Source organism: Meriones unguiculatus, chromosome 1 (genome assembly GCF_030254825.1).
Source record: "Meriones unguiculatus strain TT.TT164.6M chromosome 1, Bangor_MerUng_6.1, whole genome shotgun sequence".
In the NCBI taxonomy this organism is placed as follows: domain Eukaryota; kingdom Metazoa; phylum Chordata; class Mammalia; order Rodentia; family Muridae; genus Meriones; species Meriones unguiculatus.
The window spans coordinates 12,885,256-12,904,548 of record NC_083349.1 but is presented as its reverse complement, the minus strand read 5'-3'; the positions used below and the strand labels follow the sequence as shown (position 1 = coordinate 12,904,548).

Below are 19,293 nucleotides of genomic sequence, written 5' to 3'. Positions count from 1 at the left end.
TGAGGAAGGGTTGGCACTTTCGTTTCATCCAGACCTTCAAGTTAGGTGTTGACTAGCCAGATGAGAAAGGAAAATCTGCTTATGCTACCAATTCAAGTGTGTCATCCACAAATATCCAGGTGAATGCTGGGGTAAATATCTGAGCAATCTAGTCCTGTCAAGTTGATGTCTGCAATTGACCATTGCTGTATACATTCACGGAGGAGTTCCTGAATGGTTAATATGGATTCTTCTCCAGGAGTTAATACTATCTGGACTCAGTTTCCTTTACTAGTGGATATAGACCTGTGACTAAGGCCTTGTGATGCTCAATATTGTCAACTTGACAGGATCTACATCGCTTAGGAGACCAGCTTCCAGACATGTCCATGAGGGACTTTCTAGGTTGTTCTAATTGTGGTGTGAAAACCCACTATAACTTTTGGTGGTACCATTCCCTGGCTGAGATCCTGAACTAACTAAAAAAGAGCATGTGAGTTAAGCTCTAGTCTCTCTGTCTGTCTGTCTTTCTTTCCCTATCTCTCTCTCTCCTCCCTCTACCCCCGCTCCAGACTGGGGGTGTAATGTGATCAGCTGCCTCAATCTCTTGCTGCCGTGGCTTCCTTACCATGATAGATTGTACCCTCAAACTGTGAGCCAACTTAGACCCCCTATCCTTAGAAGGCTAATCAATGCTCTACCCTTCTATAAGTCAAGAGGCATCAATAACACATGCCCATATGTCCCCTCAGACAGCCTGAATCTAACAGGTTCCCACCCCTTGCAGCTAAATTTTGGTTTATCCAAATTGTCTTCCACCCAACCCACTTGGATGACATCTACTTTGCCTTCCAGGATTAGTGAGTAGAGCCTCCTCATCTGGAATTAACCTTAGGCAACATGATACCTAAGCTGGAACCAGAGATTGCTCTCTTTCCCCATCTGATTTTCCTCATCAGCTGTTGACACTCTCTGTCTTACCTGAAACCTTTGCTTTAGTCTCTGAATAGACCCATGTTTGCTGGGAGAGTGATGTATACATTTGCACAGAATTCTCTGGATTTAGCGAAGCTCCTCGAATGGAGCATCACTTTAGTCAAGAAGTTGTGAATCTCCCTGTTTTCTTTCCCCTTGTCGATTCTTTAAATGAATGTAACCTCAGCTTAATTAGCCATAAGTTGTAGTCCATGGTGTTTCAAGGCTTGTCTGATTCCATCTTAAAACCCAGTAATCAAATGTTTATCCTTCCCTTCCCTTCCTTGGTGATTATATGATTTTCTCTGTGCTGGATCCTTATGTTTAAGCCATACATGCTGGTCAGGTTTTGTTTTGTCAGCTCGACAGAAGCTAGGGTCATCTAAGAAAAGGGAACCTCCATTGAGAAAAGGCTTCCGTCAAATTGGCAAGTCTATGGGGCCTTCTCTTAATCAGTGGTTGATGTGGAGGGTCTTGCCATGTGGGCAGTGCCACTCCTGGGAAGGTGGTTCTGGGTTGTCTAAGAAATTAGGATAAGCAAGTTGTGGAGAGTAAACCAGAATGCAGGGTTCCTCCATGGCCTCTGCATCAGTTCCTGTCTCCAGATTTCTATCTTGAGTTCCTTCCCTGACTCATCTTTAGATGGACTGCAATGGTAAGCTGGAATAAACCTCTTTTCTCCTCAAGTTGCTTCTTGTCATGGTGTTTATCATAGCAATAGAAAGCAAATGAGAACACCATATAATTCACTAAAGAAATAAATATATAACACAAGGCAAATGTTTAAAGATTCATGTTCATTTTTCCGGAGTTACATTACTAGTTAATAAAACATTTTTCGGTTGGCTTTGTGCATTTCCCTTGAGGATGTGCTAAGCATTTTCTCCTGCTGTCAACTCTAGCAGCAGTTGGGGGCAAAGCAGACCTAAATATCATAGTCTCCAGGCCAGGGTGAAGACTAAAGTCAGTGCAAGCCCACGACCTTCTACGTCAGACAAGATTTCAACCAGACTGGGTGTTCACTGTTTCCTTACCAGATGCTCTTTAAGGGCTGTTGTTGGCAGTGGTCTATGTCTCAAAAAGTTTCTAAGATGTTTGAAATTCTGCCTGGATCAAGAGGTGCAGGCTGCCAGGAGTAAAGGGCAGAGCCCCTCACCAGGTGGCTGGACTTGGGTTCCAGTTCTGCTACCTTCTCGTTGTGTGCCTTCCCTGCATGCCTTCGGACTCAGTTTCTCCATCTTCAAAAGAGAAAAGCAATCTCTCCCAATTTGCAGGATTGTTGGAAGAATGGCATATATTTAAGTTGCAAATATAAAAAAGATCTGTGTCAGCTATTGGGAATTGAACCCAAAAGAAAACTCACATGTTTTATAAAGGTTCAGAGGCATACATGTGACCCAGAAACTAAAATTTAGGACTCAGTCGCTGTGTAAAGCCAATCTTAACTTAGAAAAACAGCATTTCCCTTTTAAATTTCTTGTCTTTTTTAAAGTATAGATTTATCTAACGCCCGTGTGTGTGTGTGTGTGTGTGTGTGTGTGTGTGTGTGTGTGCACCTCAGGTGCATGCAGGTGTTAAGGCCAGAAGAGGGCATAGGATCCCGAGGAGCTGGAGGTACAGGCTGTTGTGAGGAACCTGAAATGGGGACTGGGAACTAGACTTGGGTCCTCTGGAAGAGCAGGAGGCGCTCTTAACTGCTGAGCCACCCCTCCAGCCCATTTCAGAAGATCTGAAAATACTTCTTGGCTTTCCACAAAATATTGGAATCATAATACTCAAAAGCGTGATCTCTGTCTCTAGCTCGAATGACTGAAACAGAAATGGCTGCCTCCTTCTCCACATGCATGTGCCAAATGGAGGGCCGAGTCCAGAGACCCAGAGTCTCTGTGTGCCTTTGGCCATAACTATTGGCCCAACCTGACCTGTATTGGTTTTCAATCATACTGTTATGGCTGGAAACAGATTTAATCCTACAGCTCTGATCTATATGATATAGTTCCTTTAAGGGTAATAATGAGAAAGATCCTTAAGTTGAGTGAAGGCAGAGTAGGCAACAGTCTAGTGATTGATTATTCATGTCTGCACAGGAGTAAACATGGGCACATAAGTGCAGTGGATTTGAATGGAGTCATGTCTCAAAAAGTCTCTAAGATGTTAGAGATTTTAAGTTGCTTTAAACCATTACGATGTCTACTATAACTTCTAGCTGGGAATGATTATTTGAACACATTCAACATAAACTTTAGGTTTATAAACTTTAGGCCTCGATGCTTCTTTTTCTCTGCTTGATACAGAATTTCAACCAAAATAATGAGCCTGTTCTCACCCCCATCTAGACTTCTGACAGCAGCCCTGGTGCTTTTTAGGGACGTTCAGTTCCTCCTTTGCTATCTGCCACTCACTTCTTGCTAGTTAACTTCTTTATTACTTCCACCTTAACTGACTCCTACTTCTCAAAAACTAACTTCACCTTTAATTTTTTTAACTTACTGATTTAGTTATTTTTAGTGTATGTATACCGTATGTGTCCCCCTTCATCACTCCCCACCTTATTTTTTGAAACAGGGTCTTTCCATGAACCTAGAGCTCACTGCTTTGGCTAGGCTGGCTGGCCAGCAAACTCCCCTGATCTACCTGCATTGATCCCACAATGCTCAGATGACAGGCACACTTGGCTATGCCTGCCTCTGTGTGGATGCTGAGGATTTGAACTCAAGCCCTCTAGCTTCTAAAGTAAATTCTCTTGCTCACTGAGGAATCTCCCCAGCCTTAGCTTCACCTTCTGCTTCCTAGAAAAATCAGAGATTTGTATGAGGATCCCCCCACTCTCTGTTAATGGGGAAACTGCAGCCATTCTTAGCACGTTCCCTCTAATCTAAAAGGATGTTGTGGTCTTCTCCTCTTTCAGGTCAGTGTCTTTCCTATGCAGTGAGCAGTCTGCTGATCTCTCAGGATCTCTGGGCTTCAGTCTGCCGTTTACTTCTTGTCTCCCGTTGCCACTTTGTCCTTGCAGCCCAGCATGATCTTACAAAGCACTAAGCAAAAGTAATGTTAACCTTCTCCTCCCTCCCTTCCTCCTCCATCATCTAACCCCACAACACACCTCCTCTCCCATCTGTTGAAACTGCCTGGTTCTCCCTAGGTGTCCATCGAAAGATGAGTGGACAAAGAGAAGGTGGCACAGAGGAATGGCTGAGGTCGCCCATCATTCCTAATAGCACCTGCTGATGTCCTTTGCCTTTGCCATCTGTGTGGCTGATCCTCCTGTTCTCTTCATTTTTTAAAGTCACCACTTGGCTTTGTGGATCATCTCTATCTTTGTTTTGTTAGTCTCTTCCTATGAAGGCTCTTCCTTCTTGAAAGCCATTTTTCTGTTCCTTTCCCCCACTGTCCTGTTCTCCTTTCTCTCTCTCTCTCTCTTTCCTTCCTTGTTTTGAGATAGAGTTTTGTTTTGTTTTGTTTTGTTTTGTTTTTTTGTATAGGCAAGGTTGGTTTCAGAGTCAGGCTCTTCTTATCTCAGTCCCCTCGGTGTGTGGGCTAAAATCGTGTGCCTCTGTGCTCAGATTCTATTTAATCTAGAATCTTATGGAGCTGGAGAGATGGCTCAGAGGTCAAGAGAACCTGCTGCTTTTACAGAGGACCTGAAATCAGTCCCTCTCACCTACATGGAGGCTCACAACTGTCTGTAATTCGTGCTTCGGGAAGCACGAATCCAACATTCTCTTCTGACATCTGTAGGCATTCCATGCACGCAGAGTAAATGTATACATGTTGGAACACCCCCCCCAACAAAACTCATACATAAGTTAAATAAATAAATATTTCTTTATATAAAAAACAACCTCATCTTTCTTCTTTTCAAGTATTTGATGCACTACATAGATAAAATCGGTTCAAATTGCCTGTTCTGTAAATGTACTCACTTCATTTACTTCTTTAAGCTTTTCTTCATTCCTTGGGAACTATGGTGTCTTCCTGTTAGTCAACTATTTTTTTTAATCATTGTTGATCTTTTTCTTTACCATATTAACATGTTTATATTAAATTTATATTTAAAGTTAATATTGCTATAGCTTTCCAAATGGTTGAAATGTGTCTGCTAGGTCTTTTATGTGCCTTTCAATTTTCTCTAAGGTTTTATTCCATGCATATTCCTTTTTGCCAGCTTATTAGATGAAAAATAAGTGCATCAGGTCCTATGGCTTTAAAAAAAATTGTATCCATTTATTATTATTATCATCACTGCTATGCATTTGGGCTTCTTTCTTCATCTTATTCTGTGGTTGCTCTTAAGCACTCTTCACTTCTCTCCTTTTCTATAACCTAACAGGTCAGAGATTGACAATTTTATTATGATAACATTTGATAATGTGAGGTAAGCCTCTTAGGCTTTGAGGCCAAGGGTCAAAAGCAGTGTGGTGTCATGTGATACTCATTTATAGCAACAGAAAGACACATTTCTGCAGCAGATTTGCCTTGTTTATTTTTGTTGTTGATTGTGTTCAAATTGTAATGTGAAATAGCTTGGCATGGTAGGACACCCTTGTAATCTCAGCGCTTGAGAAACTGAGGCAGGAGACATGCCACAAGTTCAAGGCCAGCCTGGGCTACATAATGAGAGCTTGTTTCAAGAAAACAAAAACCTCAACTAACCATATACAACAAACCTGAGAAAAATAAATTTATCATCTTAAATAGGTTTATTTTCTCCATGCCCTTTCTGGGCACAATTCTTTGACTCCTGCAATCATACTTGACTTAATTAGTAAATGATCTTTGCTAACAAGGGAGCCACTTGGAAACAACGTTGGCAGCAGCTTTGTTTTCAGTATTGTGCTCTTGTGAAGACATTCTGTTGTGCTGAGACGGTTTTGGTTAATTTGCTTTTTCCCCATCATGGCTCCCATGAGGCACAAGCTACTGTGTCTTAAAATGTACAAGAGAGAACAATGAGCTGAATGTGAAAAAGAGCACATTCTATACATGCCTGAAAGTGTCATAGCAAAGCCCACTGTTTCCTACAGTTAATATACGCTAATGAAAAAGGAAATGCAAATTAAAAATTTGAGTCTGTTTTTTTTTTCTTCTCTTTGACATGTAAGATTTATTTGGGTTATATAAAAACAGATATGACACATCCATGCATAGGGCCCTGATGGTGCTGGGATACAGGTGACCAAGTCTCACTTCCTTAGGTTTGCATCATCCTGTAGCCAGGGAGAAGCCACCCTGGTTGAGCCACCTCCTCAACTCTGTGCATTGAATGTAGAGGCAATCACATCTCAACAACTGAGCAAGCTGGCTCTCACTAAAACTACATTTATGGATACTGAAACTTTAATTTTATATCATGAAATAGGCTTCTTCAGTTGAGTTTCCCCAACTGTTAATGTGAAAACAACCTTTAGTTCATGGGCCATACATAAGCCCATGGTAAGCTAGAGAAATAACCTTAAATTATCTCCTGATGCATTTTTTGTTTGTTTTTTTGTTTGTTTGTTTCCTCAAACTATAGACTGCATTCATGTTTAAATTCCAAACTCCTGCTTACTAAATTTGACTTAATTTTTATAGAATTTATTGTTTTATCTGTATATCTGTATGAGGTTTTATCTGGTATATATATATATATATGTATATATATATATATATATATACACACACACACACATATATATACATATATCTGGTGTCTGGTGCCCATGGGATCAGAAGAGGGCATTGACATTGGTTCTTTCAATGCTGGGAAATGAACTAGGGTCCTACAAGAACAGTAAGTACTCTTACCTGCTGAGCCTTCTCCCTAAAATTAAATTAAAGTTATATAATAAAAAACAAATTTAACCGTATTTATATTTCAGTCCAAACTTACTGGCTTGTTCTGTGTCTGCCACAGTAGAAGGCACTCATATCCTCATCTCATATCTGGTCTTTGTAAGTAAGAGTCAGTACAATAGAGTAAATTCTTTTTTTTTTTTTTGTTGATATATGTTTTTATTTCTATTGAATAAATACTTATGATTTGAGTTGTAAGGCATTGAAAAAGACATATTTAATCCTTTCTGGTTTTTTTGCCAATTAATCTTATTTATTTATTTTTAATTTTTAATTTATTTTTTAAATTTTTTTATTTTTTAATTTTTTTTTTTTTTTAGTCTATGCCCAAGATCGCCTTTATTTCCCTTTTGTTCTATGAACATTTCTTTTTTTTTTTTCAATGCAGTTTATTCAGGAACATTGAACAATCCTCAGACCCCGGGGAAAGCCAGCCCACAGCTTAAATAGCCTCTGGGTAGCCAACCCAGGCGTGCCACGGGGGCAATGCAGATAGGTCCACATACATGGAAGCAAGCCAGATCCTCGGCCTTAGCCAAATGTGGAGTTGTTCGTGACAGAGAGCACTCACCATCGGGAAGGTGGAAAGCGGAAACCAGCTCCATCTTTAAGGCATAGCATTCCGCAGCTCTCTACAATTCCCCCTTTTTGTTTTAGACGCATCAGGCAAGAGTAGAGGTCTGATCTCTGATATTAGAAATAAATTGGGACTTTGTACCGATGTTCATTTAGGTGTCATCCACCCAAAGAGCATCAGACCCGTCTGATACCTTTTTCTCAGAGGCGGGACCTGGGGCATTAACCCGCATGCAATCCAGACATGCTCTTCTCTGGGTCCAAAGCGGCTGACCCTGAGTGCAGTGCTTAGCCTCGCATCCTGAGCGTATCATTTTAGCTTTTTATGGTATCCAACCATGCTTGGGGAGAATGTCCTGCTTCAATGGCTGTAAAGGCCTGAATGATCATGGCTGCATCACACTGTTGTGAGACTCTAATCTTGCATATATACCACAGGCAAACCAAGGAGACCAACACCAGAAGGCCTGCTAATACTCCCATGCCCGCCCATTCCTTCAGATGATTCATGGCTGCAGCAATCCATGATGATAATCCTGTGGCTAGTCCTGTGTCCACTCCGGTAGAATTTACTGTGACAATGGCCACTCTCAGCTGCTCCATCGTAGTATCGAATTCTCCAGTCCAATTACCTAAAATATAGCTCGACAATTGTTTAGATAGATTTGCAGCACAGGAAAAATTCTCATGTTGTATGCTAATGACACAAAGTCCAGCATACTTTCATTGACAGCCAGGTTGAGCGATTTGCCATAGGGTATCAATTTGCTCCTGCATGAGGTCAATCCTCTGATTGAACACCATCAAGCTTCCTTTTAGTTGAGCATTAATTCCTTTATGTACAACTAAGGCATGAGCTACATTGGCTAAATGATTATTCAGGGTCTGAGCAGTCTGCCCAGTATGACTCATGGCTAATGCCCTGGTGGTAGCTCCAACAGCCATCAATGAGATGGTAGTAACAATGGTGGCTGTAGTTCCAAGATCCCTTTTCTGTCTGAAGAGAGTCATAGCGTGAGGGGCATCAATGGGCACAGGCACCCAGTGAGGCATTCGAGTAACCAGGGCATACCTAAATTTACTAGCATTCCAGCATTGGGCAAAAAAGCAAGTATCATTACCACAATTACTTGGCTCTATCTGGCTAATAATGAATAAAAATGGGGGATATAGACAAACAGGTGTGGGCTTATAGGAAATATTATGAGAAGCCTTAGCCCCTCGTTGGAACATCCTGTGTCAGTTCTAGAACTAGCAGTGGTGGTGTCCGAGGTCTGAGTAGGTTCAGGAGACCATTGCCCCCAGGGGCGAGACGTGCTCCATGCCAATTGACTAACTCCATGTTTTCCTCCAATTTTGAAAGTCATTTAAGGTTCTTAAATTATTTTTTTCCTTTTTTTCTTAAATTTTTCATCAATTACACTTTATTCTTTCTGCATCCCCCCATAAGCCCCTCCCTCCTCTCCTCCCAATCCCACCCTCCCTCCTCCCCCTGCTTGCATGCCACTCCCCAAGTCCACTAATAGGGGAGGTTCTCCTCTCCTTTCTGATCTTAGTCTGTCAGTTCACATCAAAAGTGGCTGCATTGTCCTCTACTGTGGCCTGGTAAGGCTGCTCCCCCCCCCCCCCAGAGGGAGGTGATCAAAGAGCAGGCCAATCAGATTATGTCAGAGGCAGTCCCTCTTCACATTACTATGTAACCCAATTGGACTCTGAACTGCCCTGGGCTACATCTGTGCAGGGGTTCTAGGTTATCTCCATGAATAGTCCTTGGTTGGAGTATGAGTCTCTGGGAAGTTCCCTATGTTCAAATTTTCTTGTTCTGTTGCTCTCCTTGTGGAGACCCTGTCCTCTCCAGCTCTTACTATTTCCCAGTTCTTACATAAAATTCCCTTCACTCTGCCCAACAGTTGCCCATCAGGCTCAGCATCTGCATTGATAGTCTGTAAGGCAGAGGCTTTCAGAGGCCCTCTGTTGTAGTTGTAGGTTCCTAGGTTGTTTCCTGTTTTCTTCTTCTGATGTCCATCCTCTTTGCCTTTCCAGATGGGGATTGGACATTTTAGTTAGGGTCCTCTCTCTTGCTTAGTTTCTTTAGATGCACAGGTTTTAGTGGGTTTGTCCTATGTTGTATGACTATATGAGTGAGTATATACCATGTGTGTATTTTTTGCTTCTGGGACAACTCACTCAGGATGATCCTTTCCAGATTCCACCATTTACCTGCAAATTTCATGATTTCCTTATTTTTCATTGCTGAGTAATATTCCATTGTGTAGATGTACCACAATTTCTGCATCCATTCTTCAGTTGAGGGGCATCTGGGTTGTTTCCAGCTTCTGGCTATTAGAAATAAAGCTGCTACAAACATGGTTGAGCAAATGTCCTTTTTGTGTACTTGAGCCTCTTTTGGATATATGCCCAGGAGTGGTATGGCTGGATTTTGAGGAAGCACTATTCCTAGTTGTCTGCGGAAGCAACAGATTGATTTCCAGAGTGGTTGTACAAGTTTACATTTCCACCAGCAGTGGAGAAGGGTTCCCCTTTATTATTTTTTTTATCAGTTACATTTTATTAACTCTGTATCCCAGCCGTGTCCCTATCCCTCATTCCCTCCCAGTCCCTCCCTCCCTCCCTCATCTCCACCGTGCCCCTTTCCAAGTCCACTGATAGGGGGGACCTCCTCCCCATTCATCTGATCCTGTTTTATCAGGTATCTTCAGGACTGGCTGCAAAGCCCTCCTCTGTGGCCTAACAGGACTGCTCCTCCCTTCAGGGGTGGGGAGACCAAAGAGCCAGTCATTGAGTTCCTGTTAGAAATAGTCCTTGTTCCCCTCACTTTGGGAAACCAATTGGTTACTGAGATACCACAGGCTACAACTGAGTGGAGGTTCTAGGTTATATCCATACATGGTCCTTGGTTGAATGTCAGTCTTAGAAAAGACCCTGTGCCCAGATATATTTGGTCCTTGTGGAGCTCCTATCCTTTCCCCATCAGACTAACTCCCCTTCTTTCTTATGATTCCCTGTACTCTGCCAAAGGTTTGGTCATGAGTCTTTGCTTTGAAAACACTGCTAGTTAGAGTCTTTCAGATGCGCTCAGTAGACTCCTAGAGTAAATTCTTTTCAGCCAAGTTTTACTAGATCAAAGCATATGGGGCATTTCCTGACCACTTCCACTTATTATACAGAAAAATAATGCAGACAGTAGTGGGAGCAATGGACTTTGAGTCAGACAAGGGCGGGGGGCTTATATTTTGGTACCCCTGTCCTCAGGCAAATCACTGGGTTTCTATGAACCACGGCTTTGTCATTTCTGAGGCTGAGCTGGTAATATTCATTATTATCGTTCATGCTTGTCACAAAGCTACTGGTCTCAGTAGACCCTGCATGGAGTTTGTCACTCTGACAGCACACAGACCTGGCTAGTGCTTTGCATTGGCATGATCTGTGCTCCTGGGTACATGATCCCAGTTCTAAACTGTGCCTCTGAACAGGCAGGAAGGCTTTGGATGGTTCCACTCAGTCTTTTTCACAAGAGCATCTATAAAGCACGCGACACACTCAGCTTTGCACTGAACATCTCCCCTCTTCAGGACCACAGTGTCATGACTGGCCTGGTGGGTGTGGAACAGAATGGAACAACTCAGCAAAGACTTGTTATTCTGACATCAGGTATATGAAAAGGCATTTTCACTGTGGGCTCCCCATTAGGCTGTCAAGGAGGCATTGAGTTTGCTGTGTGGATGAGCCCCTGTGAAATCGGAGCTCAAGAATGGGCTTCTTCTCAACAGGTCAGAAAGTAGAAGCACCCATATTCCTTGTTATCTGAAGATCTATGTCTCTTTCCTGCTATAAATTTCATTTTCATTTTCTTCCTGAGACGAAGGAACACACAGTGTTGTATGTGCTAACAAACTCACACATTTGGAGCCCAGCAGTGGGAATGGTCCTGCAAGGAAGAGAAAACCCATCTTGTTAGGAAAACATAACATTTGCACAAGTTTCTCCTCATGATGCTTACATTTTGATAATGTACTGTATAGAGAAAAAATAAAGTAAAATGACAAAAAGAGAAACCAAAATTTATTTCTAGATAATTATGTAACCAACAATTCTTTAAAAGTTTTTTTTCTTTCTTTTGAGATTTTTTCTTTTGTGTTATATTGTAAAAAACAGCAGACCAAACAGCTTTTTTATTTTCTTCAGTTAAAATACACAATTCTCAATGCACATTCTTTTCATCCTAAACTTAAACATTAAAAAAAAAAAATCCGATTAAACAATGTATACAAAAGAAGCAGCTAAGTGTGTGATTTTCAGGACGCCTGAAACCAAAACCTCTCATTAAAGTATCCATCCTCCTGACTTCAAGTCCATCTTCCCCTGTGACTTGCCCATAGGCTCCTTGTGGTAAAGTGGTCTCAGCCTGGACAGGTGAGTGTCAGTCAAAGGTCCCGGTTGCTTGGTTCAGGTGTTGACACTAATGTGTGCCTGGGGCAGCTCCCAGCCACTGGTGCATGGAGGAGTGAGGAGGGTCTGGGTGTGGGTGATGGATTGGGGGATCATTAAAGGCTTGGGGATCAGTAAGCCGCTCAGCACTTCCAGAGTGGGAATAAAATTGAGCTTTCACACTTGCATTCCATTTGTCTGCCGCCCTGTAATGGAGCCAAGCTCAGAGTCTGTGAAAAGAACCTAGCAGGCTGTCTCAGTGCTATCTTCAAGTCCTTGCTCCTTGCTTGAAAAGCTAAGGCTGGGCCTGTCTTCTTGGATGAGGAGACTGGGATCAGAATGATGGTATGGAAGGCTTGGAAGATGCTTCATGAGAAGGTGTGCATGTCTAGCCACTCACCAAGGTGGGACCACAGAGACTACACCCTAACCACTCTGTGACACCTTTATGGATGGCTGCTTTTGTATTTGCAATGAAGCGCACGAGAGTCAACCAAACCACATTGGCCTTGTTGTCAACTTCAGCTCTGAATTTCACATGCCCCAGCTCTATATGCCACCCCAGATCTGTGTCCTAGCATGGTACCCAAAACCCAAACCCTAACTTAAGGTACTCAGCTGCAGTGGCTTCTGAGGCTGTGTCTTGAGCACATCTGTGACACCCAGGTCCAGTAGAAGGATTGTCTTCTGTGTCACAGAATCCAGGGAGGGGCTGGGTTTGGGATGGAAGAGTATATAGAAAGCATAGGGTGCAAGGGTGTTCATCATTCATTCATTCATTCATTCATTCAAAAATTACCAACTACCCAAGCTGCCTAGACACTGGAGTTGTTGCTGACTTGGACTTTGGGGAAAGACTCTGAGCAAGAATAAGGAATAAAGAAGAGACAGGGAAGTTGGGTTCAGAGAAGCTAGGTTCCTTCTGACTTAGCTCAGTATTATCTGTGACCCCCCCCCCCCAAGAAACAAATTGCATCACCACAAATTGCTGTACCGGTATATTGGGCACAAACTGGCTGGCCTGGTTGAGATGTGAGAATGAAAAGGAAACAAGGTACTTTAAACATCAGCAACACTCTTGACACCTTGAAGTCAGCATGTCTTGGATGAATGGGTAACTCTCGACTTTCGGGATGAATGCATGGGCTTCATTTGTTCATTGCTGAGGCAGGGTTACAAGTCTGTGTGCGTGAAGGTCTGGCTTAGCATAGCATTCATGTGTCCTCTTTAGAGAAAGGGCAAAGCTATTTCCAGTTGTCTGTGTCCAGCAGTAATGAAGCTCACTAAGGAAAGCAGCTTTCTGCAAGGCAGGAGGCCTAGGCTCTGAGTGATGCTGCTTAGCATGTTGGGACTCAAAGGGCTCTCAGTGTCTCAGCTTAGGGGTGCAGAGAAGCCCCAGTGGAGTTTTACCCAGAAGCCCTAGAAAGTTCAGCCCCAGTGCCCACCAGATGACAGTTCTCCCAACAAGAAGCCAGGCCTTAGGTTAAATCTACCGTATGCTGTCTTGGAGAGTAGAACAAAGCCACCTCACTTCAACCAGGCTGCACAAGAGCCTATACCTAAACCACATGGAGGTGAAGGAGAGTGAGCAGATACAGTTAGCAGGTGTAGTAGAGCGATTTGGTATTTGGGCTTGTGTATGTAAAGCAATCATTTTGGAGCCTTTATTCAGCTAGTGCTGTGCCTTTTCTTCATCTTTGTCCTAACCATGGGGAGGAGGCTCTTTTAGGGCAACAACCAGCATTCACCATCTTCTGCTGGTTTGACAAAAGTGGATTCTTAATTGATCCTCCAAAAAAAAAATTATTGAATGAATCACATTTCATTAGGCTCTATGGTATTCACCTTCTGTTATATTTGTAATGTTTCTGTCATTTTTACCCACCTGGTCCAGTCCTGAACATAAGCATGACCTTCTCAGAGTAATAGAGACCTCATGGATAGATGTTGTGAATTTTCCCTTGAGGATGCTGGCAGGGACAGTGCTCTATGGTGTGTGTGTGCATGTGTGTGTGTGTGTGTGTGTGTGTGTGTGTGTGTGTATGCATGCATGGTTTGTGTGCCAGGACTTCTTTGTAGCTCAGTAGATGAGTCTCTCTACCACCTAGTTCTCTCGCTTGTATTATCTACTTGGGGGAAAACTCCATATTCTGTCTTTCTGAAGCCTCTGTTAATCACTGTGTTGTGGGGTCCATGAATGACAGATGACACTAACTGCAGGGGACACGCTTTAAGAGATGAAAGATTGAAAGAACTGAGCAAGGTGACTGTAATCCCAGTATTCAGGCAGGATTACAAATTCCAGGATAGCATGGGCTACTCTGAAAAACTTTGCTTCAAAAGAAAAGGAAAAGAAAAAAGAAAGAAAGAAAGAAAGAAAGAAAGAAGAGGAAGGAAGGAAAGAAGGAAGGAAAGAAGGAAGAAAGGAAGGAAGAAGAGCAGACCCAAAATAAAAGCTTATGGTCATCACAGACACACTCGAAATTTAATCAACACTTGAAATGAGGCCTCGATGTCTTGAATTCAAGGGTTCACGTTTAAAACACTTCAGCACCTTCACGAACATTTTAAAGGAACATCGGAGTCTTCACTGGGAACATCCTTTTTAGAACGGGGGTTCTTCCTCACTCCGTGACTGCTCCAAATCCAGGGAGATTATGACTCATGCTGTTAGTGTGCTTTGTGGGCTTTAAAACCCCCAGATTACTATGACTTTATTGGCAATGGTCAGAATTCTGAATAATCCAGTGTGTGGGCATTTTAGATTGGCATTTCCCTCTGACACACGAAACTTGTTTCTATATTTGAAGTGGCTTAGCTCTGCTAAGTGGTACACTCAGCTGAGGAGTCAGGGATCCATCTGGACACCATAAAGTGCTCATGGCATCTTGGGCTTTCGGCTCACAGTTAATATTAATATTTTGTCATTTTCTGTAAGTTTCACAAGTTCAAAGGCAATGAAGAGAGGGAATGGGGCCAACCCTGGGCATAAACACCATGATGGGTCTTCAGCAGCAACCTCTCTGCCTTATCATTGATGCCCTGGTCAATCCTAGTGCAGCTTTAGAGAGAAGGTCAGGTTCACCAGCCTGCTGTGTTTGGTTCTTGATTTTGCGTTTGGCAGAGTCCTCCCTCTAGGGAAATACTCCTTTGTGAAGCTGGCTTCACTGGCACCTGGGAATGCCTCCCCTTCACATACTCACCCAGACATAGGGACTGTCCAGAGAAAGAATGGACTCTGTTTGGCTTTTGACATTACCATTTCCTAAATATACTGCATTACTGTGTGTGTGTATGTGAGAGAGAGAGTGACAGAGAGAGAGACAGAGAGAAACAGAGACAGAGAGATACAGAGAGAATCTTCTTGTGACAGGGTCTGATGTAGACCAGGCTTGCCTCAAACTCACTAGGAGCTAAGGATGGCCTTGAAACTTGATTTTCTGTCTCTGCCTCCAAAGTGTTGGAATTACATTCATTTGCAACAACACCCTACCAGAATATTTTTAATTGTGGTTTTCTCATAGAGAGCTCATCTGCTTGATATACCGTCACTTATCAGTTCTATATAGCTTTAAAGGGCTAAACCATCATTAAATACCCAAAACTGACTTTTAGGCACACAAAACACTGAAAAAAAGAAGTTTACCTTTCTCAATTTTAATAGAAAATCAGCATCGAAAGCAAAATAATAATAATAATAAACACAAACACAACTTCCTATGGCCAGCAGCCTCCACACAGATGTGACCCCCCTTGGCTGAATGTGTATGTTATCCAATTTTGTGGAAGCCCTGATGCAAGTTGTACGGTATTTCTTCTTGTCATAGTTAGTTAATTTTTTTCTTTTCAATTTTCCTGCAGACATAAAAGTGTGAAGTGAGATACTCCTTTTTTAGCGTGATGTTCTATTAAAATAGGTCTCCAAACCCAAAGCCCCTTTATTTACATTCTAAATGATATATTTTCCCTTGAACCTTAAAAATTGCATTACATTTGGAGAGAGTGTGGGTTGACTGTAAGCTTGATTAAGCAATGCCATGGTCACTCAGCTAGCGCACAGATCACCTGCTCATGGCAGCAACTGCTCATGGCAGTTACCACAGCTCACCAGGTAGGAACAGCACCCAGCAACCAGGAGCCAGGGCTCCTACTTCCCATCCCCTCTCCAGGCAAACTGAAAGGCACAATGCAGGTTCAATGGATCTCTGCCTTCATTTTCAGAACAGTGGCAGCCTTAGCCAAGCAGGTAGATTTCAGATGGAGCAAGGCAAACCTGCCATATTGGTGCAAGTGGGAATGGCCTTGCTAAAGGACCAGCTTGATCGGAATTAGGAGTCCTCCCTCGGACTTTGCAGCCAGTCCTGAAGATACCTGATAAAACAGGATCAGATGAATGGGGAGGAAGTCACCCCCTATCAGTGGACTTGGAAAGGGGCAGGGTGGAGAGGAGGGAGGGAGGGTGGGAGTGGGAGGGAATGAGGGAGCGGGATACAGCTGGGATACAGAGTTAATAAAATGTAACTGATAAGAAAAAATAAAAATTAAAAAAAAAAAGAGTCTTTCCTCTCTGCTCTCCTCCATGGGAAGCATCTCTCCTACCTATCCTGGAGTGGTATGTCCCTAGAGGATGCCAGATGACAGAAATACTCATGAGAGCTAGCTGGGGCCTCCAGGAGCTCCAGAAAGCACAGATGTCTAAATTCCATTTCTTACTGATTTCGAGCTCCTTGCTAGTCACTGTAAATATAAACAGAACTGGGAAGAGTGGAGCGTTAAATTTACAAGGGAGGTAGTTTTCAGGATTCTGCTTGCCTGGGGCAGCCCCAGCAGGGGGAGGAGGCAGATCAGAGAGAAACAAAAAACAGGTGTGGCCACCACCTACCTCAGGTGAGCTTTAGTGAGTGTGTGCAGTCATGGGGGGGGGGGAGCAGGCAGATACAACAAACCCAAAGCTGTCCAGGGATTCCTAGGTGCCAGCTGCAATGTGGTCTGGGGACAGTGAGGTTCTGTAACAGGGGCACTAGTAATTCCAGGAGCAGAGTGACAGGGGAGGGAGCTGGTGTCTCCAGGGACCCCCTCTCTGCTTAAACATTTCCCCACAACCTCTCAGATTTTTTCAGTTCCTCTTTCTGTGAGGCCTAAGCCTAAGAGTCCTGGACTCCCCTCAGTGTGCAATCTCACGGGGGTGGAAGGAAGCACCCTGTCTTCATCTCGGGTTCCTGCACCCCCACACCATTCCCTAGCTGCCCTAAAACAAATGGGCCAGAGGTGGAAGCCAGCCACAGACAGGCTCTCTGGATGCTCTTGCCCAGCTTCCTCCCCTCCTCTGACCAGCTCCAAGACACCTCCCTGGAGAGTAGAGATCTCCAGGCTTCTTTAGGAACCCATCACCCCTTTAAAGCAGCTCTCCGGAGTTCTCTGTCAGAGAGCCCATATATAGGTAGAGCCCTAGAAGCAGCGGAAGAATGGTATTTCCCCTGGGGGAGGGAGTACACAGCAAAGCTCAGCTCAGCTCAACACAGGAGCTCTGCCATTGCTTGTGTAGGACCTGTGGGGGCCCCAGGAGGAATTGATTCAGGGCCTGAGCTCAATGCTGGAACAGAGCATCCAGCTGGTGTCTAGCCTTTCTTCAAACTTCTGTCCCTTCCTGGCTGTAGACAAGGTGACCCACCCTAGAGCTGGTAGCCCCTGTCTGATGGCCAGAGGAGAAGCCCTGCGCGGTGTTAGGAATTTGAGGACTGTGGGCAGCTGCGGCTGGTGGCCTTCTCATAGAAAAGTCACGGGCCAGGCCATTGGGGATGGTGCCAAAGCCGCCAGCCAGGGTGCCAACGGCTGCGGAGAAGCCAGAGAGGCAAGCAGCGGCGTCGGGTGCAGGCGGGGATGGCGAGGTCTGCAGGTCCTGGGATGCCAAGACACGGTGCTCCAGTGGGACTCCCTCTGGGCTGACGGCTCCTGGTGGCGCAGTGGCCTCGCTCGTCTCCCCTCTCCTCCTCCTCTTCCTTCGGAAGTTCCCATTGTCAAACATCTTCTCGCAGTTTGGGTCCAGCGTCCAGTAATTGCCTTTACCTGTGGGGGAAAGCGGTTCCGAAAACCCGGTGTTGACCCCACTGGTCCCTGCGGGGGGTCCTGAGCCTTGCTCGCTCCAAGCCTTGGGGTGTCTTTGTGTCAGGAATGGGCCTGTACGGTCATACCCTACCATGGACCCTTGTTGATATCCAAGCTGGGCTCACTCAGCCAATGGAGCAGAGCTAACCGCATCTGGTCTTAATATACTGTCCAACGCTTTCCAGAGACACATCATTCCCCAGCACGCCCAGATTTTTAAAGGTAGGCACTATCTCTCCCATTTTACAAGGAGGCATATCGAGGCCCAGAGATGTTAAACTCCCATGGCCACTCAGACGGCTAGCTTTCTAGGCTTCAAGCAGAGCCCTGGGTCGCTCGGAAGCTAAGGCCCGAGGGCTCTGCTGCTAGCTCATATCCTGTCCTTGCCTAACGCGTCTTTCCTCTCCACTTCATCCCACCGGAATTCTCTCCTGCGCTTCAGTTGGTCTCCCAGGGCCGTTTCCACCCCAGTCACCCCACCAGACGCCAGGGCCCAGGGTCCTGGATGGGGCTTACGTGCTGCTAGTTACCTGGGTCGTTCTCATCTCGCGGCACCTTCTTGAAGCAATCATTGAGCGACAGGTTGTGGCGGATGGAGTTCTGCCAGCCTGCCTTGCTGCGCTTGTAGAAGGGGAAGTTGCCGGCCACGTACTGGTAGATCTGGCTGAGCGTCAGCCTGCGCAGCGGCGCGCTCTGGATGGCCATGGCGATGAGCGCGGAGTAAGAGTAGGGCGGCCGTACCAGCCTCAGCAGCTCCTGCTGTCCGGACAGGCTCAGCCACGCGAGATCGGCGCCCGCCAGGCCGCCTGCAGCGCCGAGGAGTGAACCGGGGGCGGCGAGGGCCGCTGCGGTGTAGGATGGTGCTGAGCCCGCGGCGTAGGGCGCTGGATTAAGTGCCGCGGAGTTCACCCACAGGCGCCTGCAAGAGCCCAGATCGGCCCGGCTGTAGCCCGGGGGGTGCGCGACGGCCCGTGCCAGGCCGTGCTGGACCGAGCAGGCGCCCAGACCTTCGCAGAACCCAGCCATGTCCAGCTCTCCGGCCTGGGCCGGTGCAGGTGGCTCCGAGCTGAAGCTCATGGGCGCTCCATTCATCCCTTTCCCACAGCCCGGCCCTGAGCTCTTTAAAGGCCTTTGGGACTGGGGTGGGGATAGGGGCGGGGGTGGGGTGACACTGGGTGAGAGAATCTAAGGTAGTGATTCTCTTCCCCTGCCAGCCTTGGAGGAGTGAAGTCCAGTTCCAGCCCTCAGGTCAGTTTTCAACTCCTCCCATCCCCCACCTCCACCCCACCCCTACCCCCGCCTCGCCCTGAGACACTCAGAGAAGTAGTCCCTGGAGAGTTCCCAGGGTACCTAGGTTCCTCCGGGATCAGAGTC

General features: G+C 45.1%; 1 protein-coding gene across 1 annotated transcript; it reads right to left on the bottom strand.

The window, feature by feature from the left end:
* Positions 1–15,470: 15,470 nt before the first annotated feature.
* Foxi2 (forkhead box I2) lies at positions 15,471–19,011 on the bottom strand. Its single transcript, XM_021636783.2, has 2 exons — positions 18,450–19,011; positions 15,471–17,880 (listed from the first exon to the last, which is right to left on the bottom strand). Exons 1-2 carry the CDS (start codon positions 19,009–19,011, stop codon positions 17,444–17,446), a joined length of 999 nt encoding a protein of 332 aa, XP_021492458.2. The 3' UTR covers positions 15,471–17,443.
* Between the last annotated feature and the right edge of the window lie 282 nt (positions 19,012–19,293).